At 48.7% G+C, this 24,175-nt stretch overlaps 1 protein-coding gene across 1 annotated transcript in view; it reads right to left on the bottom strand.

The window, feature by feature from the left end:
• Positions 1-24,175, bottom strand: part of SNX30 (sorting nexin family member 30) — a 406,405-nt gene that overhangs the window by 129,774 nt on the left and 252,456 nt on the right. Inside the window, exons 5-6 of the mRNA XM_063914721.1 lie at positions 15,740-15,935; positions 6,122-6,133 (exon numbers count right to left, since the gene is read on the bottom strand). Of these exons, the coding sequence (XP_063770791.1) occupies positions 6,122-6,133; positions 15,740-15,935 (208 nt within the window). The remainder of the gene's footprint in view (positions 1-6,121; positions 6,134-15,739; positions 15,936-24,175) is intronic.

Raw genomic sequence — 24,175 nt, 5'->3', positions numbered from 1 at the left:
TATTCCCCTTAAAAGGGAGAACCTCCAGAGTTTTCTTAGAGTCCAGATCCACAGACCAGGACCATAACCACAGGATCCAGCGAGCCAGAATGGACGTAGTAGCCGCTTTGTCCGCCAGAACACCAGCATCAGAAGCCGCCTCCTGGATGTATTGAGAAGCCGTAACAATATACGAGAGAATAGGATTTTAAATTACCTACCAGTAAATCCTTTTCTCGTAGTCTGTAGAGGATGCTGGGGTCCATATTAGTACCATGGGGGTATAGACAGGTCCACCAGGAGTTACTGGCACTTTAAGAGTTTAATAGTGTGGGCTGGCTCCTCCCTCTATGCCCCTCCTACCACACTCAGTCTAGAAACTGTGCCCGAGGAGACGACATACTTCGAGAGAAGGAATTACACAGATCGTGGCGAGATTCATACCAGCTCACACAACAGGCAAATCGGGCTAACATGCTGGAAAAACTCAGCAACAGCTGAAACAGTAAATAACGCAGAACTTACCTAGGAAACAGGCAGTACTGAACTATAAAACCAATGCAGGAAAATGCATCGCTGGGCGGGTGCCCAGCATCCTCTACGGACTACGAGAAAAGGATTTACCGGTAGGTAATTAAAATCCTATTTTCTCTTACGTCCTAGAGGATGCTGGGGTCCATATTAGTACCATGGGAATGTACCAAAGCTACCAGTACGGGAGGGAGAGCGCGGAGGCTCCTGCAAGACGGCTTGACCAAACTTGAGGTCATCAGAGGCCAAAGTAAACTTGTAAAACTTGGCAAACGTGTTCGACCCAGAACAAGTAGCTGCTTGGCAAAGATGTACAGCCGAGACACCCCGGGTAGCCGCCCAGGAAGAGCCCACTTTACGAGTAGAATGGACCTTTGCAGATCTTGGACATGGCAATCCTGCCGTAGAATATGCATGCTGGATAGTAAACTTGATCCAGTGTGAAATCGACTGCTTAGAAGCAGGACACTCAATTTTCTTGGGATAGCAGAGGACAAACAGAGAGTTAGTTTTTCTATGACGAGCTGTCCTCTTCACATAAATCTTCAAAGACCTCACAACATCCAAGGCCTTTGAAGCAATTGAGGAGTCAGTAGCCACTGGCACCACAATAGGTTGGTTGATATGGAAAGCCGGCACAACCTTAGGCATGAACTGTGGACGAGTCCTAAGTTCCGCCCTATCTTCATGGAAGATCAGATAGGGACTTTTACAAGATAAAGCCCCCAAATTCCGACACACGTCGGGCAGAAGCTAAGGCCAACAAAGTGACCGCCTTCCACGTCAGAAACTTGATATCAGCCTCTCAAACCAAGCAGATTGCAGGAACTGCAGCACCACATCAAGATCACAGGGAGCCGTTGGCGCCACAAAGGGAGGCTGGATGTGCAGAACCCCTTTCAAAAAGGTCTGAACCTCAGGGAGGAAAGCAAATTGTTTTTGAAAGAAGATGGACAAAGCAAAGATCTGGACCTTGATGGAGCCCAATCTCAGTCCCATATCCACAACTGCTTGCAGGAAAAGGAGAAAATGTCCAAGTTGAAACTCCACCGCAGGAAATTTCTTGGGCTCACACCAAGAAACATTTTTTCCAAATGCGATGGTAATGTTTAGATGTTACCCCCTTCCTAGCCTGCATCAGGGTAGGAATGACCTCACTTGGGATACCCTTCCGAGCTAAGATCTGGCGTTCAACCGCCATGCCGTCAAACGTAGCCGTGGTAAGTCTTGATAAGCGAACGGCCCCTGCAGTAGCACCCGAAGAGGTAAGGGCCTTGGATCTTCCAGCATAAGATCCAGCAGGTCCGTGTACCAAGCCCTCCTTGGCCAGTCCGGAGCAATGAACCTTTGTTCTTCTTACCAGTTGAGAAACCTTTGGTATCAGAGGAAGTGGAGGGAACACATACACTGACGTGAACACCCACGGTGTTACCAGTGCGTCCACCGCCACTGCCTGTGGGTCTCTCGATGTGGAATAGTACCTCCGCAGCTTCTTGTTGAGGCGGGAGGCCATCATGTCTACGTGAGGAACCCCCCACCAACCAGTTACCTCATCGAACACCTCTGGATGGAGGCCCCACTTCCCTGGATGGAGATCGTGTCTGCTGAGGAAGTCTGCTTCCCAGTTGTCTACACCCGGAATGAAGATTGCCGACATCGCCACTGCGTGTCTTTCTGCCCAGAGGAGGATTCTTGACACCTCTGACATGGCAGCCCTGCTCTTCGTGCCGCCTTGTTGGTTTATGTAGGCCACTGTGGTCACGTTGTCCGATGCACCTGAACAGCCTGATCCTGTAGGTGGTGTGCTGCTTGCAGAAGGCCGTTGGACACGGCTCTTAGTTCCAGAATGTTTATCGGGAGAAGGGACTCTTGATCTGACCACCTTCCTTAGAAGGTGTCCCCCTGAGCGACTGCTCCCTAACATCTTAAACTTGCATCTGTGGTTAGAAGGATCCAGTCCTGAACTCCGAACCTTCGGCTTTCCAGAAGGTGTGGTAGTCGTAGCCACCAGAGGAGCGAAATCCTGGCTTTGGTTGACAGACGTATCCTCTGGTGCATGTGAAGGTGAGATCCCGACCACTGGTCCAAGAGATCCAGCTGAAAGGATCGAGCATGAAACCTTCCGTACTGTAGAGCCTCGTAGGAGGCAACCATCTTCCCTAGAAGGCGGATGCACCGATGAACCGACACCCGGGCTGGCTTCAAGACATCCCGGACCAATGTTTGGATCACCAATGCTTTCTCCACTGGGAGAAAAACCCTCTGCACTTCCGTGTCTAGGATCATCCCCAGGAAAGACAGCCTCCTTGTCAGCTCCAGATGAGACTTTGGAAGGTTCAGAATCCAACTGTGCTCCTTGAGCAGATGTGTCGTGAGAGCAATGGATCTCAACAACTTCTCCCTGGACGCTGCCTTGATCAGAAGATCGTCCAGATACGGAATTATGTTCACCCCTTGCTTGCGTAGGAGAACCATCATTTCCGTCATCACCCTGGTGAAGACCCTTGGTGCTGTGGAGAGGCCAAACGGCAGCGCCTGAAACGGATAGTGATCGTCCAACAGTGCGGCGACCAAATGGGAATGTGGAGGTACGCATCCTTGATGTCCAGGGACACCAGGAACTCCCCCTCCGTCAAACCTGAGATGACAGCTCTCAGAGACTCCATCTTGAATTTGAACTCCCTGCGGTAGGGGGTTCAGTGATTTCAAGTTCAGAATTGGCCTTACCGAACCATCCGGCTTCAGCACCACGAAAAGGTTCGAATAGTAACCTTTGTTCCACTGATGAGGTGGAACTGGAACAATCTGGTGGTATGCACAGACAAAGGGGTTGCAGATGCACTAAATGATCATTACAGTATCATAAAAATAAGAATTTACTTACCGGTAAATCTATTTCTCGTAGTCCGTAGTGGATGCTGGGGACTCCGTAAGGACCATGGGGAATAGACGGGCTCCGCAGGAGACAGGGCACTTTAAGAAAGAATTAGGAATACTGGTGTGCACTGGCTCCTCCCTCTATGCCCCTCCTCCAGACCTCAGTTAAGGAAACTGTGCCCGGAGGAGCTGACAGTACAAGGAAAGGATTTTGGAATCCAGGGTAAGACTCATACCAGCCACACCAATCACACCGTATAACTCGTGATAAACATATCCAGTTAACAGTATGAACAACAACAGAGCATCAGATAACCCTGATTCAACCATAACATAACCCTTATTTAAGCAATAACTATATACAAGTATTGCAGAAGAAGTCCGCACTTAGGACGGGCGCCAAGCATCCACTACGGACAACGAGAAATAGATTTACCGGTAAGTAAAATCTTATTTTCTCTAACGTCCTAGTGGATGCTGGGGACTCCGTAAGGACCATGGGGATTATATCAAAGCTCCCAAACGGGCGGGAGAGTGCGGATGACTCTGCAGCACCGAATGAGCAAACACAAGGTCCTCCTCAGCCAGGGTATCAAACTTGTAGAACTTTGCAAAAGTGTTTGAACCCGACCAAGTAGCTGCTCGGCAAAGCTGTAATGCCGAGACCCCTCGGGCAGCCACCCAAGAAGAGCCCACCTTCCTTGTGGAATGGGCTTTTACCGATTTTGGAGGCGGCAATCCAGCCGCAGAATGAGCCTGCTGAATCGTGTTACAGATCCAGCGAGCAATAGTTTGCTTTGAAGCAGGAGCACCCAGCTTGTTGGATGCATACAGGATAAACAGCAACTCAGTTTTCCTGACTCTAGCCGTTCTGGCTACATAAACCTTTAAAGCCCTGACCACATCTAGTAACTCGGAATCCTCCAAGTCACGAGTAGCCACAGGCACCACAATAGGTTGGTTCATATGAAAGGATGACACCACGTTTCGCAGAAATTGTGGACGGGTCCGTAATTCTGCCCTGTCCATATGGAAAACCAGATAGGGGCTTTTATGTGACAAAGCCGCTAATTCTGACACACGCCTAGCTGAAGCCAAGGCTAATAGCATGACCACCTTCCACGTGAGAAATTTTAACTCCACGGTTTTGAGTGGCTCGAACCAGTGTGACTTCAGGAAACTCAACACCATGTTAAGATCCCAAGGTGCCACTGGAGGCACAAAAGGGGGCTGAATATGCAGCACTCCCTTTACAAACGTCTGGACTTCAGGAAGAGAAGCCAGTTATTTTTGAAAGAAAATGGATAGAGCCGAAATCTGGACCTTAATGGAACCCAATTTCAGGCCCAAAGTCACTCCCGACTGTAGGAAGTGAAGGAAACGGCCCAGCTGGAATTCCTCCGTAGGGGCATTCCTGGCCTCACACCAAGCCACATATTTTCGCCATATACGGTGATAATGTTTGGCCGTCACGTCCTTCCTAGCCTTTATCAGCGTAGGAAAGACCTCATCCGGAATGCCCTTTTTCTGCTAGGATCCGGCGTTCAACCGCCATGCCGTCAAGCGCAGCCGCGGTAAGTCTTGGAACAGACAGGGCCCCTGTTGCAACAAGTCCTGTCTTAGAGGCAGAGGCCATGGGTCCTCTGTGAGCATTTCTTGCCGATCCGGATACCAAGCCTTTTTGGCCAATCCGGAACAATGAGTATTGTTCTTACTCCTCTTTTTCTTATGATTCTCACCACCTTTGGTATGAGAGGAAGAGGAGGAAATACATAACTGACTGGAACACCCACGGTGTCACTAGTGCATCTACAGCTATCGCCTGAGGGTCTCTTGACCTGGCGCAATACATTTGTAGCTTTTTGTTGAGGCGGGATGCCATCATGTCCACCTGTGGCAGTTCCCACCGCCTTGCAATCTGCGTGAAGACTTCTTGATGGAGGTCGTGCCTGCTGAGGAAGTCTGCTTCCCAGTTGTCCACTCCCGGAATAAACACTGCCGACAGTGCTCTTACGTGATTCTCCGCCCAGCAAAGAATTCTGGTGGCTTACGCCATCGCCACCCTGCTCCTTGTGCCGCCTTGGTGGTTTACATGAGCTACTGCGGTGATGTTGTCTGACTGAATCAGCACTGATTGGTCGCGAAGCAGGGTCTCCGCTTGACTTAGGGCGTTGTATATAGACTTAGTTCCAGGATATTGATGTGAAGGCAAGTCTCCTGACTTGACCACAGACCCTGGAAATTTCTTCCCTGTGTGACTGCCCCCCACCCTCGGAGGCTTGCATCCGTGGTCACCAGGACCCAGTCCTGAATGCCGAACCTGCGGCCCTCGAGAAGGTGAGCACTCTGCAGCCACCACATAAGAGACACCCTGGCCCTGTGGAATAGGGAGATCATCTGTAGATGTGATCCGGACCACTTGTCCAACAGATCCCATTGAAAGGTCCACGCATGGAACCTGCCGAAGGGAATGGCCTCGTGCGATAACACCATCTTTCCCAGGACTCGCGTGCAGTGATGCACCGACACCTGTTTTGGTTTTAAGAGGTCTCTGACCAGTGCCATGAGTTCCTGCGCCTTCTCCGTCGGGAGAAAAACCTTCTTCTGGTCTGTGTCCAGAACCATGCCCAGGATGGGCAGACGCGCCGTAGGAATCAGCTGCGACTTTGGAATATTTAGAATCCAGCCGTGCTGTTGCAACCCTTCCCGAGAGTGTGCTACGCTGATCAGCAACTGCTCTCTGGACCTCGCCTTTATGAGGAGATCGTCCAAGTATGGGATAATTGTGACCCCCTGCTTTCGCAGGAGCACCATCACTTCCGCCATTACCTTGGTAAATATTCTTGGTGCCGTGGAGAGACCAAACGGCAACGTCTGGAATGGGTAATGACAATCCTGTACCACAAATATGAGGTACGCCTGATGAGGTGGATAAATGGGGACATGAAGGTATGCATCCTTTATGTCCAGAGACACCATAAAATCCCCCCCTTCCAGGCTTGCGATGACCGCTCTGAGCGATTCCATCTTGAACTTGAACCTTTTCAGGTATATGTTCAAGGATTTTAAATTCAATATGGGTCTGACCGAACCGTCCGGTTTCGATACCACAAACATGGTCGAATAATAACCCTTTCCTTGTTGAAGGAGGGGAACCTTGACCACCACCTGCTGAAGATACAATTTGTGAATTGCAGTTAACACTGTTTCCCTCTCGTGGGGGGAAGCCGGCAGGGCCATCGGTGAGGGGCCATCTTCTCAAAGTTCAGCTTGCATCCCTGAGACACAATATCTATTGCCCAGGGATCTAACAGGGAGTGAACCCACTTGTGGCTGAACTTACGCAGGCGTGCCCCCACCGGGCCTAGCTCCGCCTGTGGAGCCCCAGCGACATGCGGTGGATTTTTGTAGAGGCAGGGGAGGACTTCTGTTCCTGGGACCTAGCTGTGTTATGCAGCTTCTTTCCTCTGCCCCCGCCTCTGGCACGAAAGGACGCACCTCGGACTTTCTTGTTTCTTTGTTCTAAAGGCTGCATTTGATAATGTCGTGCTTTCCTAGGCTGTGCAGGAATATAAGGCAAAATATCAGAATTACCAGCTATAGCTGTGGAGACCAGGTCCGAGAACCCTTCTCCACACAATCCTCAGCCTTCCATATGCCTTTCCATATTCCATATGGTCTTTTTTTTTATCTCCCTTTTGCCCATGAGGAAAAACACCTTTTTTTTTTTGCATAAAAATACATAGGATCAGCTAAAAGCCGTGGACCTATTTATTTAAAGAGCACTTATCGCGGCTTTGAGGCAGGCGGAACAAAACCCTAGATAGGTGCCAGCAGTCGGAGTTAAGAGGTGAGCTATATGGGAGAGTGAGGCCGATATCCAATTAATCGCTGCTAATTGGATATTGGTCTCACTCTCCCATATACGAAAATTCAAAATTCAAGATTTTATGAGTTTGACTGAAATGGTGACAACTTTCCTTTATAATGGTTCAATGTACACAAACTTTGTTTCATGCAAAAAAATGATAAAAAAATAAGAATTTACTTACCGATAATTCTATTTCTCGTAGTCCGTAGTGGATGCTGGGGACTCCGTCAGGACCATGGGGTTTAGCGGCTCCGCAGGAGACAGGGCACAATAATAAAAGCTTTAGGATCAGGTGGTGTGCACTGGCTCCTCCCCCTATAACCCTCCTCCAAGCCTCAGTTAGGATACTGTGCCCGGACGAGCGTGCATAATAAGGAAGGATATTGAATCCCGGGTAAGACTCATACCAGCCACAACAATCACACCGTACAACCTGTGATCTGAACCCAGTTAACAGTATGATAACAACGAAGGAGCCTCTGAAAAGATGGCTCACAACAAGAATAACCCGATTTTTGTAACAATAACTATGTACAAGTATTGCAGACAATCCGCACTTGGGATGGGCGCCCAGCATCCACTACGGACTACGAGAAATAGAATTATCGGTAAGTAAATTCTTATTTTCTCTAACGTCCTAAGTGGATGCTGGGGACTCCGTCAGGACCATGGGGATTATACCAAAGCTCCCAAACGGGCGGGAGAGTGCGGATGACTCTGCAGCACCGAATGAGAGAACTCCAGGTCCTCCTCAGTCAGGGTGTGCCCCTGACCAAGTAGCAGCTCGGCAAAGTTGTAAAGCCGAGACCCCTCGGGCAGCCGCCCAAGATGAGCCCACTTCCTTGTGGAATGGGCTTTTACTGATTTTGGCTGTGGCAAGCCTGCCACAGAATGTGCAAGCTGAATTGTACCACAAATCCAGCGATCAATCGTCTGCTTAGAAGCAGGAACACCCATCTTGTTGGGTGCATACAGGCTTAAACAGCGAGTCAGATTTTCTGACTCCAGTCGTCCTGGAAACATATATTTTCAGGGCCCTGACAACGTCAAGTAACTTGGAGTCCTCCAAGTCCCTAGTAGCCGCAGGTACCACAATAGGTTGGTTCATGTGAAAAACAGAAAACACCTTAAGGAGAAATTGAGGACGAGTCCTCAATTCTGCCCTGTCAGAATGAAAAATTAAGTAAGGGCTTTTATATGATAAAGCCGCCCATTCTGACACACGCCTGGCTGAAGCCAGGGCTAATAGAATCTTCACCTTCCATGTGAAATATTTTAATTTCACAGTGGTGAGTGGATCACCAATGTGACTTTAGGAAACTCAAAACAACATTGAGATCCCAAGGTGCCACTGGGGGCACAAAAGGAGGCTGTATATGCAGTACCCCTTTTACAAACGTCTGAACTTCAGGCACTGAAGCCAGTTCTTTCTGAAAGAAATTTGACAGGGTCGAAATTTGAACCTTAATGGACCCTAATTTTAGGCCCATAGACAGTCCTGTTTTCAGGAAATGTAGGAAACGACCCAGTTGGAATTCCTCTGTAGGGACCTTCTTGGCCTCACACCACGCAACATATTTTCGCCAAATGCGGTGAAAATGTTTTGCGGTTACATCCTTCCTGGCTTCGACCAGGGTAGGGATGACTTCATCTGGAATGCCCTTTCAGGATCCGGCGTTCAACTGCCATGCCGTCAAACGCAGCCGCGGTAAGTCTTGGAACAGACAAGGCCCCTGCTGGAGCAGGTCCTTTCTTAAAGGTAGAGGCCACGGTTCTTCCGTGAGCATCTCTTGAAGTTCCGGGTACCAAGTCCTTTTTGACCCATCCGGAACCACGAGTATCGTTCTTACTCATCTCCTTCTTATGATTCTCAGTACTTTTGGTATGAGATGCATAGGAGGGAACACATACCCTGACTGGTACACCCACAGTGTTACCAGAGCGTCCACCGCTATTGCCTGAGGGTCCCTTGACCTGGCGCAATATTTGTCCACCTTTGGTTTTTCCCAACGGTTTACAATCATGTGGAAGACTTCCCGCTGAAGTCCCCACTCTCCCGGGTGGAGGTTATGCCTGCTGAGGAAGTTTGCTTCCCAGTTTTCCGCTCCCGGAATTAACACTGCTGAGAGTGTTATCACATGATTTTTCGCCCAGCGAAGAATCCTTGCAGTTTCTGCCATTTCCCTCCTGCTTCATGTGCCGCCCTGTCTGTTTACGTGGGCGACTGCCGTGATGTTGTCCCACTGGATCAATACCGGCTAACCTTGAAGCAGAGGTCTTGCTAAGCTTAGAGCCTTGTAAATTGCCCTTAGCTCCAGTATATTTATGTGGAGAGAAGTCTCCAGACTTGATCACACTCCCTGGAAATTTTTTCCTTGTGTCACTGCACCCCAGCCACTCAGGCTGGCATCCGTGGTCACCAGGACCCAGTCCTGAATGTCGAATCTGCGGCCCTTTCATAGATGAGCACTCTGCAGCCACCGCAGAAGAAAACACCCTTGTCCTTGGAGACAGGGTTGTCCGCTGATGCATCTGAAGATGCGATCCGGACCATTTTCCCAGCAGATTCCACTGAAAGGTTCTTGCGTGAAATCTACCGAATGGGATCGCTTTGTAAGAAACCACCATTTTTCACAGGACCCTTGTGCAATGATGCACTGATACTTTTCCTGGTTTTAGGAGGTTCCTGACTAGCTCGGATAACTCCCTGGTCTTCTTCTCCGGGAGAAAACATCCTTTTCTGGACTGTGTCCAGAATCATTCCTAGGAACATTAGACGTGTCGTCGGAAAAAGCTGCGATTTTGGAATATTTAGAATCCACTCGTGCTGTCGTAGAACTACTTGAGATAGTGCTACTCCGACCGCCAACTGTTCTCTGGACCTTGCCCTTATCAGGAAAGCGTCCATATTTCTTTTAGGAAGAATCATCATTTCGGCCATTACCATGGTAAAGACCCGGGGTGCCGTGGACAATCCAAACGGCAGCGTCTGAACTGATAGTGACAGTTCTGTACCACGAACCTGAGATACCCTTGGTGAGAAGGGCAAAATTTGGACATGTAGGTAAGCGTCCCTGATATCCAGTGACACCATATCGTCCTGGTTCGCTATCACTGCTCTGAGTGACTCCATCTTGATTTGAACCCTTGTATGTAATTGTTCAAATCTTTTAGATCTCACCGAGCCGTTTGGCTTCAGTACCACAATATAGTGTGGAATAATACCCCTTCCCTTGTTGTAGGAGGGGTACTTTGATTATCACCTGCTGGGAATACAGCCTGTGAATTTTTTTCCAATACTGCCTCCCTGTCGGAGGGAGACGTTGGTAAAGCAGACTTCAGGAACTTGTGAGGGGAAGACGTCTCGAATTTCCAATGTACACCTGGGATACTACGTGTAGGATCCAGGAGTCCACTTGCGAGTGAGCCCACTGCGTGCTGAAACTCTTGAGATGACCCCCCACCGCACCTGAGTCCGCTTGTATGGCCCCAGCGTCATGCTGCGGACTTGGCAGAAGCTGTGGAGGACTTCTGTTCCTGGGAATGGGCTGCCTGCTGCAGTCTTCTTCCCTTTCCTCTAACCCTGGGCAGATATGACTGGCCTTTTTGCCCGCCTGCCTTTATGGGTACGAAAGGACTGAGACTGAAAAGACTGTGTCCTTTTCTGCTGAGATGTGACTTGGGGTAACAAAAGTGGATTTTCCAGCTGTTGCCATGGCCACCAGGTCCGAAGGACCGCCCCTTTATACGGCAATACTTCCATGTGCCGTCTGGAATCTGCATCACCTGACCACTGTCGTGTCTATAAACATCGTCTGGCAGATATGGACATCACATCTACTCTTGATGCCAGAATGCAAATATCCCTCTGCGCATCTCGCATATATAGAAATGCATCCTTAAAATGCTCTATAGTCAATAAAATATTGTTCCTGTCAAGGGTATCAATATTTTCAGTCAGGAAATCCGACCAAGCCCCCCCAGCGCTGCACATCCAGACTGAGGCGATTGCTGGTCGTAGTATAACACCAGTATGTGTGTATATACTTTTCAGGATATTTTTCAGCTTCCTATCAGCTGGCTCTTTGAGGGCGGCCGTATCTGGAGACGGTAACGCCACTTGTTTTTATAAGCGTGTGAGCGCCTTATCCACCCTAAGGTGTGTTTCCCAACTCGCCCTCACTTCTGGCGGGAAAAGGTATACCTCCAATAATTTTCTATCGGAGGAAACCCACGTATCATCACACACTTTAATTTATCTGATTCAGGAAAAACTACAAGTAGATTATTCCCACCCTACATAATACCCTTATTTGTGGTACTTGTAGTATCAGAAATATGTAACACCTCCTTCATTGCCCTTAACATGTAACGTGTGGCCCTAAAGGAAAATACGTTTGTTTCTTCACCGTCGACACTGAAGTCAGTGTCCGTGTCTGTGTCTGTGTCGACCAACTGAGGTAAATGGGCGTTTTTACAAGCCCCTGACGGTGTCTGAGACGCATGGACAGGTACTAATTTGTTTGCCGACCGTCTCATGTCGTCAATCGACCTTGCATCGTGTTGACATTATCACGTAATTCCTAAATAAGCCATCCATTCCGGTGTCGACTCCCTAGAGAGTGACATCACCAATACAGGCAATTTGCTCCGCCTCCTCACCAACATCGTCCTCCTACATGTCGACACACACGTACCGACACACAGCACACACACAGGGAATGCTCTGATAGAGGACAGGACCCCACTAGCCCTTTGGGGAGACAGAGGGAGAGTTTGCCAGCACACACCAAAAACGCTATAATTATACAGGGACAACCCCTTATACAAGTGTTTTCCCTTATAGCATTTTCACATATGTAATCATATCGCCAAATAAGTGCCCCCCCTCTCTGTTTTAACCCTGTTTCTGTAGTGCAGTGCAGGGGAGAGCCTGGGAGCCTTCCTCACAGCAGAGCTGAGCAGGAAAATGGCGCCGTGTGCTGAGGAGAATAGGCCCCGCCCCCTAAAACGGCGGGCTCTTCTCCCGGAGTTTGTGAGATCTGGCAGGGGTTAAATACATCCATATAGCCTCAAGGGCTATATGTGATGTATTTTAGCCATAAAAAAGGTATAATACATTGCTGCCCAGGGCGCCCCCCCCCAGCGCCCTGCACCCTCAGTGACCGCTGGTATGAAGTGTGCTGACAACAATGGCGCACAGCTGCAGTGCTGTGCGCTACCTTATGAAGACTGAAAGTCTTCTGCCGCCTGTTTCTGGACCTCTGGACCTCTTCAACTTCGGCATCTGCAAGGGGGGTCGGCGGCACGGCTCCGGGACGAACCCCAGGGTGAGACCTGTGTTCCGACTCCCTCTGGAGCTAATGGTGTCCAGTAGCCTAAGAAGCAAATCCATCCTGCACGCAGGTGAGTTTACTTCTCTCCCCTAAGTCCCTCGTAGCAGTGAGCCTGTTGCCAGCAGGACTCACTGAAAATAAAAAACCTAACTTAAACTTTTATTCTAAGCAGCTCAGGAGAGCCACCTAGATTGCACCCTTCTCGGCCGGGCACAAAGATCTAACTGAGGCTTGGAGGAGGGTCATAGGGGGAGGAGCCAGTGCACACCACCTGATCCTAAAGCTTTTATTATTGTGCCCTGTCTCCTGCGGAGCCGCTAAACCCCATGGTCCTGACGGAGTCCCCAGCATCCACTTAGGACGTTAGAGAAATATTGTATAAAATTACCTTCATTTAATGTATATAAGGAAGATAAAGATTTTATTGTTTTTCTGCTAGCTGATCTGTCAAACTCACTGCGCATATAGTTGGGACCATTTGTGTTTATTATCATGTGTGTTAAGGTGTATATGAAACATAAGTGCATTTCATAGTGTTTAGACTTGGTTCCCATCCCCAAGATATCTTATTATAGTGTGCCAATATTTAAAAATACAAAAAAATACAAACATCAAAAATACCTCTGATCTCAAGCATTTCATACATGGAAGCCTCAACCTGTAATAGTTATATTTTGTGCTTAACAGTAGCCCTCACTTAAAATACAGCAATAATCACCCATCATGGCTGGATCCCATCTCCCCTTATACCATTGCTCCATTGTGCAGATATCTTGATAGAAAATCTCCCTGCTCATCACCAACAACCCCCAAATTGTCCCGAAAGTAGTACATGTATGAATGTAAGAAATATACATTCAGCAACATACGGTATCCTAACTTTTTAGAGCTATTCAGTAATTCAGCTATTTATAGTTATTTTCTATTATTTCCTAAATACTTATCAAAAACCGATCGGCGTTTATACTTGAACGTTTTGTCTTTTAACCACTTAGGGGTATATTCAATAACTGTCAGAAGCTGGCGTCTTGTCAGAAAGACGGCAGCTTCCGACAGTTTTAGGTCGGAAGGGGTTCCGACCTATTCAATACAGCCCCATTTTTTCCGACAAGTTGGGAAACCCGACTTGTCGGAATGCACGCTGATCGGCGGCTTCAGCCGCCGATCAGCGTGCATTGTCGGAAGCGGGCCCAAACCAGACAGGTTTTAGCCCGGTTTCCGACAATCTCCATCCGACTTTAAAAAAAGTCGTATTGTGATGAGGGAGAGCGGAGAGCAGGAGACGGGGGAGCAGCGGGTAGAGCAGGAACCCAGCGGCAGCGTCCACCCGGCTCCAGCAAGCGATGTCCCGCTTGCTGGAGCCAGGTGGATGCTGCAGTGAGCCTCCAGTTACGCTGCCACTGCTCCCCCCCGTCTCCTCCTATCCTTCCCCCGTCCGATCCGTCTCCTCCACTGCTCTTCCCCACCACCGCAGACATCAACCCGCCCCTGGCGCCGCAGACATCTCCCCCTTCCCCGGCACCGCTGACAGCTCCACCTGATGCTGCTGTCAGTGCACCTGCTTACAGCAGCAACATGTCAGGAAACAGGGAACGGCCAAATCCGTCGGCTCTTTGAATAGGGGTTGTCAGGTCCATTCAGACAATTGCATGTCGGAATGGACCAGGTTGTCGGGTCCATTCAGACAATTGCATGTCGGAATGGACCAGACTCTTATTGAATATACCCCTTAACTGACAATTTTTCCCCAAAAAAACGCTCCAAATTTTTTTTTATGAGTGAATTAGGTGAAGAACATGAATTTAACCTTATCCAAAATGATTTTAGTAAAAAAAAAATAAAAAAAAAATGTGCATTTAAAAAAAAATAATAATAATTTTTTTCAAACATCGGAACATTGGTCAATAACATTGGTAACATCGCGACATTACTTTTTACCCCCAAGACAGCTGCCAGGTACACAGGGGGGTGCTGAGGGTGGCTTGGGGTGGTTGTTTTACCCTTTCCCAGCGGATGCTATTGTCTGCAGCTGCTGGGTGGGGGGTCCTGCCGCTCTGACAGATCAGCAATGATTGGCAGCACGGCAACACTGAGGGAAGGATGCAGGGAGGCAAAGAGACCTTCCGGTCTCATTTTTCATGAGACCTAACCTAATAGAGGGAGAAGCACCATTTCAGGTTTCATTAAAGGTGCATACTTCATATTGTGCTTTCTGGGGACAAACTCCTGTCTGATGGCAAGTCATTCACAATGTAATACTGCTGTTTTGCTCGGCTATCCAGTAAACGCTGAAAACAACAATACTAAGTAAAATCACCCTGCAGTCCAATCAACAAAGTAAAAGCTTTCAGATCAGCATAAATTCGTCAGCAAAATACATGTTACTTTATTTAACAAGATTGATATGGCATGATAAGTTTTTTTCATAGCTACAAAATGAGCCATTGGTGAAACTGTAGTTTATCCATCAACCCATTTACATGTTTGCAGGAACAAAGGGAACCATGCACTTCGTAGTAACGTGCAAGGTTTCCATATTGTTTTTTAAACACAGAAATCCTTTTGTCTTTGGCAAGCATATTTAGTAGAAGCAATCTAAATCATAATATTTCAGCATGTTGCTTTGAAAGAACTCATTTTAGCTTATTTTGCTCAAGTAGGTGTTTTTGAAAAAAAAAAAAATTGTCATGGTCGGGACTGTAACTACAAGATGTAAAGGAACCAGCTATGGGTACTCAGGTGACCCTTGCTCTTCATCTGGAATGGTGAATTCTTCCAAGTTAGATGCGGGAGTTCAGGTGTATGTGGCACTAAAGATGTGTCAATATCGCTAATTTTCTAAAACGATAGTTCAGCCCGTCTTGCTGCTGTCCGTGCTGCACACGGCGCTTACTCTGGCTATTAGCTGACAGTCATAATAATATGACTCGACCATGTATATGTGGTAGGACTAGATATGTTGCAATCTGCAGTATAAAAATTACAGTCATATTTGTAGGATGCATTTAGCAACCTGAAAATATATTTTAGAAGTGCTTCTTTAACATTACAAACATAATAAAAATAAAATAAAATTACACTTTTTATGGTAATGAATTGGCTAATGTGGTAACCAAATGATTTTTAATAATTATCCAGAACATACCTACTTCCTCTTTGATAATGCGTTGTGCTATCCTGTCAATGGTTCCAAGCTTCAGTGCAAATGTGTCCAAGTATTCTCCAATAGCTGAAAATTCCACTGGACGATTTCTCAATTTGTAGCCACTGGTCACATACCGTACAGACTCGCCCATCTTGGAAAGCAGTGTAATACCCTGCTTTTTGTAGCTGTTCAGATCCTATGACGTAGACAAATAAAAAGGAGATTTATGGTAAGAACTTACCCTTGTTAAATCTCTTTCTGCGAGGTACATTGGATTCCACAGGGAATAACATAGGGATGTAGAGTTGGATCTTGATCCGAGGCACCAACAGGCTAAAAGCTTTGACTGTTCCCAGGATGCATAGCGCTGCCTCCTCTATAACCCTGCCTCCAGGCACTGGAGCTCAGTTTTGTTAACCAGTCCAATGCAGTAGCAGGTAAAAGACGACTACAGTTAGTAGACACAGACATCACAATCTCACGACAGGAGAAGGTATCAGCGGCTAATGCCATACCAACCCAAAGAAGCCAAGTGCGTCAGGGCGGGTGCACTGTGGAATCCAGTGTACCTCGCAGAAAAAGATTTAACAAGGGTAAGTTCATACCATAAATCTCCTTTTCTGCAGCGGGGTACACTGGTATTCCACAGGGAATAACATCGGGGATGTCCTAAAGCAGTTCCTCATGGGAGGGGACGCATTGTAGCGGGCACAAGAACCCGGCGTCCATAGGAAGCATACTGGGAGGCGGAAGTATCGAAGGCATAGAACCGTATGAACGTGTTCACTGAAGACCACGTAGCCACCTTGCACAATTGCTCAAGGGATGCACCACAACGGGCTGCCCAAGAAGGTCCAACAGACCGAGTAGAATGGGCTTTGATGGTAGCAGGAGCTGGAAGACCAGCCTGTACATAAAGCTTGCGCAATCCCCATTCTAATCCATCTGGCCAGGGTCTGCTTGTTCGCAGGCCAGCCATGTTTGTGAAAACCAAAAAGTGCAAAGAGATAATCAGACTTCCTAATGGAGGCTGTCCTCTTCACATAGATATGGAGAGCCCGTACCACATCCAAAAACCGCTCTTTGGAGGACAAATCAGGAGAGAAAAGGGCCGGAACCACAATATTTTGGTTAAGGTGGAAAGAAGGTAGATAACCAGGGCGCGTTCTAAGAACTGCCCGGTCACGGTGAAAAATCAGAAAGGGAGATCTACAGGATAAGGCACCCAAGACTGAAACCCGTCTAGCAGAGGCAATAGGCAGTAAAAACAAGACCTTAAGCATAAGCCATTTCAGGTCCACAGACTCAAGAGGTTCAAACAGAGACTCTTGTAGGGCATTCAGAACAACTGACAAATGCCAAGGAGCCACACGAGGAACATAGGGAGGTTGAATCCGAAGAACACCCTGAGTGAATGTGTGAACATCAGGAAGAGTCGCAATTTTTCTCTGAAGCCAAACCGACAAGGCATAAATATGAACCTTGAGGGAGGCCAGACGAAGGCCTTAGTCCAGGCCCTGTTGCAGAAAAGCCAAAAGATTGGCAGTACTGAACTTGAAAGCATCACAATTCTTAGTGGCACACAAGGTGAAGTAAGAATTCCAGACCCTATGATAAATCAGAGCAGAAACTGGCTTACAGGCCTTCAACATAGTTTGAATGACCGCCTCAAAAAAACCTTTGGCTCTCAGGACTGAAGCTTCAAGAGCCATGCCATCAAAGCCAGCCGGGCCAAATCCTGGTAAAACACAGGGATCCTGAACAAGGCGGTCTGGTCGTTGCGGAAGCAGAAGAGGATGCTCTAACAAGAGACCCCATAGGTCTGAGAACCAATGCCGTCTGGGCCACGCTGGAGCGATCAGAAGTAGGATTCCTCCTTCTTGCTTGAACTTCCTTATTACTCTGGGCAGAAGTGACACCGGAGGGAACACGTACGGCAGCTGAAAGTTCCATGAAATTGCCAGTGCGTCTACGAACGCTGCTTGAGGATCCCTTGTCCTTGCTCCAAAAACTGGAACCTTGTGATTGTGTCGAGACGCCATCAGGTCTACGTCTGGTAGGCCCCACTTGTCCACTAGGAGTTTAAATACTTCCAGATGAAGGCTCCACTCTCCGGCGTATACGTCCTGACGACTGAGGAAGTCCGCTTCCCAGTGGAGGACTCCCGGAATGAACACTGTCGATATGGCTGGCAGATGGCGTTCCGCCCAGCGAAGAATCTTTGACACTTCTAACATTGCCATGCGGCTTCGAGTGCTGCCTTGATGATTTATGTACCATGCTGGCGTTGTCTTACTGTATTTGAACAGGCCTGTTCCGTACCAGAGGCAGGGCTAGTGTCAGCGCAATGAACACTGCCTGTATTTCCAGAGCGTTTACTGGGAGGCGAGACTCCTCCCAGGTCCACCGACTCTGCAGAGTGTGTTGCTCCAACACCGCTCCCCAACCCCTCAGACTGGCATCTGTCGTCAGAAGGACCCAGTTGGAGATCCAGAAGGGATGGCCCCTGCTCAACTGCTGGTCCTGTAGCCACCACGTTAGCGACAGATGTACCTCCGGAGACAAGGAGATCATGCGAGACCTGATCTGGTGAGGCAGGCCGTCCCACTTGGCCAGAATCAGTTTCTGGAGAGGGCGGGAATGAAATTGAGCGTACTCTACCATGTCAAAAGCCGACACAATGTGGCCTAGTACTTGCATCGCCAAGTGTATCGACGCACGCGGGCGAGACAGGAAGCATCTTATTCTGTCCTGAAGGTTCAGGACCTTCTCTTGGGACAACCACCACCGCTGGTTGTGAGTGTCCAATCATGCCCCAAGGTGCACCATGCTCTGAGCAGGGATGATTTCTTCCAGTTGATGAGCCACCCGTGGGCTTGCAGAAACTGGACCGTCAGATTCAATTGACAGAGGATAACTTCTAGTGAATTGGCCAGGATCAGCAAGTCGTCCAGATATGGCAGGATCCTGATACCCCGACGGCGGAGTAGACCCGTCATCACCACCATGACTTTGGTGTAGATTCGCAGAGCTGTTGTCAGTCCAAAAGGTAAGGCCCGGAATTGATAATGTAGGTTGCCAATAGCAAACCGCAGGTACTGCTGGTGCGACATGGCAATAGGAATATGTAGGTAAGCATTCTGTATGTCCAGGGATACTATATAGTCCCCGGGCACCAAAGCCAGAACAATAGAGCAAAGAGTCTCCATACGGAACTTGGATACTCGCACAAATGTGTTCAAAGACTTGAGGTTGAGAATGGGCCGTGAGGACCCATTCGGTTTCGGGACTAGGAACTGCGTTGAATAGTACCCCCTGCCTCTCTGAGTCAGAGGCACCGGCACTACCACTCCTGTGTCCAGGAGGGATCGTACCACCACCTGTAGAGCGTTTGCTTTCACCAGATCTGAAGGGATGTTTGTTGAGCAAAACTGAAGAGGGTAACGCTTCTGGAAGGAGATGGCGTATCCGTGAGTGACCACTAACCATACACAGGCATCCGAAGTGGTCTATAACCATGCCTGAGCAAGCCCTAGAAGTCGGCCTCCCACCCTGGGATCCCCCAGAGGGATGCCCGCCCCATCATGCAGCAGGTTTGTCAGATTTGGAAGCAGGCTGATGGGCGGCCCAGGCTCTTTTAGGCTTGGGCTTACTGGACTTGGAAGTGCATGACTGTTCGGGTATGCCTGACCCTTTGCTTTACCTGGAGGTCGAAAGGAACGAAAGGAAGTACTCTTAGCCTTCGGAGCTGAAGGAGCAGTACCAGGCTTACATGCAGTCTTAGCAGAGGCAAGATCAGCAACAATTTTGTTGAGGTCTGCCCAAAAAGAATATTCCCCTTAAAAGGGAGAACCTCCAGAGTTTTCTTAGAGTCCAGATCCACAGACCAGGACCATAACCACAGGATCCAGCGAGCCAGAATGGACGTAGTAGCCGCTTTGTCCGCCAGAACACCAGCATCAGAAGCCGCCTCCTGGATGTATTGAGAAGCCGTAACAATATACGAGAGAATAGGATTTTAAATTACCTACCAGTAAATCCTTTTCTCGTAGTCTGTAGAGGATGCTGGGGTCCATATTAGTACCATGGGGGTATAGACAGGTCCACCAGGAGTTACTGGCACTTTAAGAGTTTAATAGTGTGGGCTGGCTCCTCCCTCTATGCCCCTCCTACCACACTCAGTCTAGAAACTGTGCCCGAGGAGACGACATACTTCGAGAGAAGGAATTACACAGATCGTGGCGAGATTCATACCAGCTCACACAACAGGCAAATCGGGCTAACATGCTGGAAAAACTCAGCAACAGCTGAAACAGTAAATAACGCAGAACTTACCTAGGAAACAGGCAGTACTGAACTATAAAACCAATGCAGGAAAATGCATCGCTGGGCGGGTGCCCAGCATCCTCTACGGACTACGAGAAAAGGATTTACCGGTAGGTAATTAAAATCCTATTTTCTCTTACGTCCTAGAGGATGCTGGGGTCCATATTAGTACCATGGGAATGTACCAAAGCTACCAGTACGGGAGGGAGAGCGCGGAGGCTCCTGCAAGACGGCTTGACCAAACTTGAGGTCATCAGAGGCCAAAGTAAACTTGTAAAACTTGGCAAACGTGTTCGACCCAGAACAAGTAGCTGCTTGGCAAAGATGTACAGCCGAGACACCCCGGGTAGCCGCCCAGGAAGAGCCCACTTTACGAGTAGAATGGACCTTTGCAGATCTTGGACATGGCAATCCTGCCGTAGAATATGCATGCTGGATAGTAAACTTGATCCAGTGTGAAATCGACTGCTTAGAAGCAGGACACTCAATTTTCTTGGGATAGCAGAGGACAAACAGAGAGTTAGTTTTTCTATGACGAGCTGTCCTCTTCACATAAATCTTCAAAGACCTCACAACATCCAAGGCCTTTGAAGCAATTGAGGAGTCAGTAGCCACTGGCACCACAATAGGTTGGTTGATATGGAAAGCCGGCACAACCTTAGGCATGAACTGTGGACGAGTCCTAAGTTCCGCCCTATCTTCATGGAAGATCAGATAGGGACTTTTACAAGATAAAGCCCCCAAATTCCGACACACGTCGGGCAGAAGCTAAGGCCAACAAAGTGACCGCCTTCCACGTCAGAAACTTGATATCAGCCTCTCAAACCAAGCAGATTGCAGGAACTGCAGCACCACATCAAGATCACAGGGAGCCGTTGGCGCCACAAAGGGAGGCTGGATGTGCAGAACCCCTTTCAAAAAGGTCTGAACCTCAGGGAGGAAAGCAAATTGTTTTTGAAAGAAGATGGACAAAGCAAAGATCTGGACCTTGATGGAGCCCAATCTCAGTCCCATATCCACAACTGCTTGCAGGAAAAGGAGAAAATGTCCAAGTTGAAACTCCACCGCAGGAAATTTCTTGGGCTCACACCAAGAAACATTTTTTCCAAATGCGATGGTAATGTTTAGATGTTACCCCCTTCCTAGCCTGCATCAGGGTAGGAATGACCTCACTTGGGATACCCTTCCGAGCTAAGATCTGGCGTTCAACCGCCATGCCGTCAAACGTAGCCGTGGTAAGTCTTGATAAGCGAACGGCCCCTGCAGTAGCACCCGAAGAGGTAAGGGCCTTGGATCTTCCAGCATAAGATCCAGCAGGTCCGTGTACCAAGCCCTCCTTGGCCAGTCCGGAGCAATGAACCTTTGTTCTTCTTACCAGTTGAGAAACCTTTGGTATCAGAGGAAGTGGAGGGAACACATACACTGACGTGAACACCCACGGTGTTACCAGTGCGTCCACCGCCACTGCCTGTGGGTCTCTCGATGTGGAATAGTACCTCCGCAGCTTCTTGTTGAGGCGGGAGGCCATCATGTCTACGTGAGGAACCCCCCACCAACCAGTTACCTCATCGAACACCTCTGGATGGAGGCCCCACTTCCCTGGATGGAGATCGTGTCTGCTGAGGAAGTCTGCTTCCCAGTTGTCTACACCCGGAATGAAGATTGCCGACATCGCCACTGCGTGTCTTTCTGCCCAGAGGAGGATTCTTGACACCTCTGACATGGCAGCCCTGCTCTTCGTGCCGCCTTGTTGGTTTATGTAGGCCACTGTGGTCACGTTGTCCGATGCACCTGAACAGCCTGATCCTGTAGGTGGTGTGCTGCTTGCAGAAGGCCGTTGGACACGGCTCTTAGTTCCAGAATGTTTATCGGGAGAAGGGACTCTTGATCTGACCACCTTCCTTAGAAGGTGTCCCCCTGAGCGACTGCTCCCTAACATCTTAAACTTGCATCTGTGGTTAGAAGGATCCAGTCCTGAACTCCGAACCTTCGGCTTTCCAGAAGGTGTGGTAGTCGTAGCCACCAGAGGAGCGAAATCCTGGCTTTGGTTGACAGACGTATCCTCTGGTGCATGTGAAGGTGAGATCCCGACCACTGGTCCAAGAGATCCAGCTGAAAGGATCGAGCATGAAACCTTCCGTACTGTAGAGCCTCGTAGGAGGCAACCATCTTCCCTAGAAGGCGGATGCACCGATGAACCGACACCCGGGCTGGCTTCAAGACATCCCGGACCAATGTTTGGATCACCAATGCTTTCTCCACTGGGAGAAAAACCCTCTGCACTTCCGTGTCTAGGATCATCCCCAGGAAAGACAGCCTCCTTGTCAGCTCCAGATGAGACTTTGGAAGGTTCAGAATCCAACTGTGCTCCTTGAGCAGATGTGTCGTGAGAGCAATGGATCTCAACAACTTCTCCCTGGACGCTGCCTTGATCAGAAGATCGTCCAGATACGGAATTATGTTCACCCCTTGCTTGCGTAGGAGAACCATCATTTCCGTCATCACCCTGGTGAAGACCCTTGGTGCTGTGGAGAGGCCAAACGGCAGCGCCTGAAACGGATAGTGATCGTCCAACAGTGCGGCGACCAAATGGGAATGTGGAGGTACGCATCCTTGATGTCCAGGGACACCAGGAACTCCCCCTCCGTCAAACCTGAGATGACAGCTCTCAGAGACTCCATCTTGAATTTGAACTCCCTGCGGTAGGGGGTTCAGTGATTTCAAGTTCAGAATTGGCCTTACCGAACCATCCGGCTTCAGCACCACGAAAAGGTTCGAATAGTAACCTTTGTTCCACTGATGAGGTGGAACTGGAACAATCTGGTGGTATGCACAGACAAAGGGGTTGCAGATGCACTAAATGATCATTACAGTATCATAAAAATAAGAATTTACTTACCGGTAAATCTATTTCTCGTAGTCCGTAGTGGATGCTGGGGACTCCGTAAGGACCATGGGGAATAGACGGGCTCCGCAGGAGACAGGGCACTTTAAGAAAGAATTAGGAATACTGGTGTGCACTGGCTCCTCCCTCTATGCCCCTCCTCCAGACCTCAGTTAAGGAAACTGTGCCCGGAGGAGCTGACAGTACAAGGAAAGGATTTTGGAATCCAGGGTAAGACTCATACCAGCCACACCAATCACACCGTATAACTCGTGATAAACATATCCAGTTAACAGTATGAACAACAACAGAGCATCAGATAACCCTGATTCAACCATAACATAACCCTTATTTAAGCAATAACTATATACAAGTATTGCAGAAGAAGTCCGCACTTAGGACGGGCGCCAAGCATCCACTACGGACAACGAGAAATAGATTTACCGGTAAGTAAAATCTTATTTTCTCTAACGTCCTAGTGGATGCTGGGGACTCCGTAAGGACCATGGGGATTATATCAAAGCTCCCAAACGGGCGGGAGAGTGCGGATGACTCTGCAGCACCGAATGAGCAAACACAAGGTCCTCCTCAGCCAGGGTATCAAACTTGTAGAACTTTGCAAAAGTGTTTGAACCCGACCAAGTAGCTGCTCGGCAAAGCTGTAATGCCGAGACCCCTCGGGCAGCCACCCAAGAAGAGCCCACCTTCCTTGTGGAATGGGCTTTTACCGATTTTGGAGGCGGCAATCCAGCCGCAGAATGAGCCTGCTGAATCGTGTTACAGATCCAGCGAGCAATAGTTTGCTTTGAAGCAGGAGCACCCAGCTTGTTGGATGCATACAGGATAAACAGCAACTCAGTTTTCCTGACTCTAGCCGTTCTGGCTACATAAACCTTTAAAGCCCTGACCACATCTAGTAACTCGGAATCCTCCAAGTCACGAGTAGCCACAGGCACCACAATAGGTTGGTTCATATGAAAGGATGACACCACGTTTCGCAGAAATTGTGGACGGGTCCGTAATTCTGCCCTGTCCATATGGAAAACCAGATAGGGGCTTTTATGTGACAAAGCCGCTAATTCTGACACACGCCTAGCTGAAGCCAAGGCTAATAGCATGACCACCTTCCACGTGAGAAATTTTAACTCCACGGTTTTGAGTGGCTCGAACCAGTGTGACTTCAGGAAACTCAACACCATGTTAAGATCCCAAGGTGCCACTGGAGG

This window comes from Pseudophryne corroboree, chromosome 1, assembly GCF_028390025.1.
Source record: "Pseudophryne corroboree isolate aPseCor3 chromosome 1, aPseCor3.hap2, whole genome shotgun sequence".
NCBI classification, from domain to species: domain Eukaryota; kingdom Metazoa; phylum Chordata; class Amphibia; order Anura; family Myobatrachidae; genus Pseudophryne; species Pseudophryne corroboree.
Note: the sequence above shows the minus strand (reverse complement) of the source record. Positions and strands in the feature narration are given on the sequence as shown.